The sequence below is a fragment of the Phaethon lepturus genome, unplaced genomic scaffold (genome assembly GCF_000687285.1).
Source record: "Phaethon lepturus isolate BGI_N335 unplaced genomic scaffold, ASM68728v1 scaffold21350, whole genome shotgun sequence".
Lineage (NCBI taxonomy): Eukaryota > Metazoa > Chordata > Aves > Phaethontiformes > Phaethontidae > Phaethon > Phaethon lepturus.
The window spans coordinates 21,603-22,078 of NW_010514303.1; the positions used below are offsets into that span (position 1 = coordinate 21,603).

Genomic DNA, 476 nt, shown 5'->3' on the forward strand with positions numbered 1-476 from the left:
CAGAAGCCTGTAGGGCTTTTCTGAAAACCCATCAGGCTGAGCCACGAGAGATGCCGGGCAGGACACGGTTCTGGCTACCCTCAGTGCTGCACCCACAGGCAAGGGAACCCCACGAGGACTCAGTGCCGGTGCCCCAGACAGAGCCTGCCCTGCCCCAGGGTTGGTACTTCCTCACCTGAGGGAGTTGTGACTCTCCACCATCAGCTTCCCGAACATCCTGTAGTCCCTGTCCTGCAGCGCTTGCGCAGCCTGGGCCGTCCGCGCTATCTCGCCGACGACGTGCCTGGCCCGCCGGTAGACCTCCTCACCGAGCCGGCTCCTGGCCGCTGCGGAGACATGCATGGCCCTGCAGCAAAGCTGCTCGGGTCCGCAGGATGCTGCTGGGGGTGGGCATGGCCGCATCCTGCAACCATCCCGTGCCAGAGCTTCTCTACTTGTGGCACGCTTCCACCCCGGTGCGTGCACCCACCCACCTG

At 65.1% G+C, this 476-nt stretch overlaps 1 protein-coding gene across 1 annotated transcript in view; it reads right to left on the reverse strand.

Annotated features, from left to right (window-relative positions):
• Nucleotides 1-476, reverse strand: part of GALK1 (galactokinase 1) — a gene marked incomplete at its 5' end in the record, with an annotated part of 4,091 nt that overhangs the window by 1,608 nt on the left and 2,007 nt on the right. Inside the window, one exon of the mRNA XM_010292693.1 lies at nt 176-407. Within this exon, the coding sequence (XP_010290995.1) occupies nt 176-407 (232 nt within the window). The remainder of the gene's footprint in view (nt 1-175; nt 408-476) is intronic.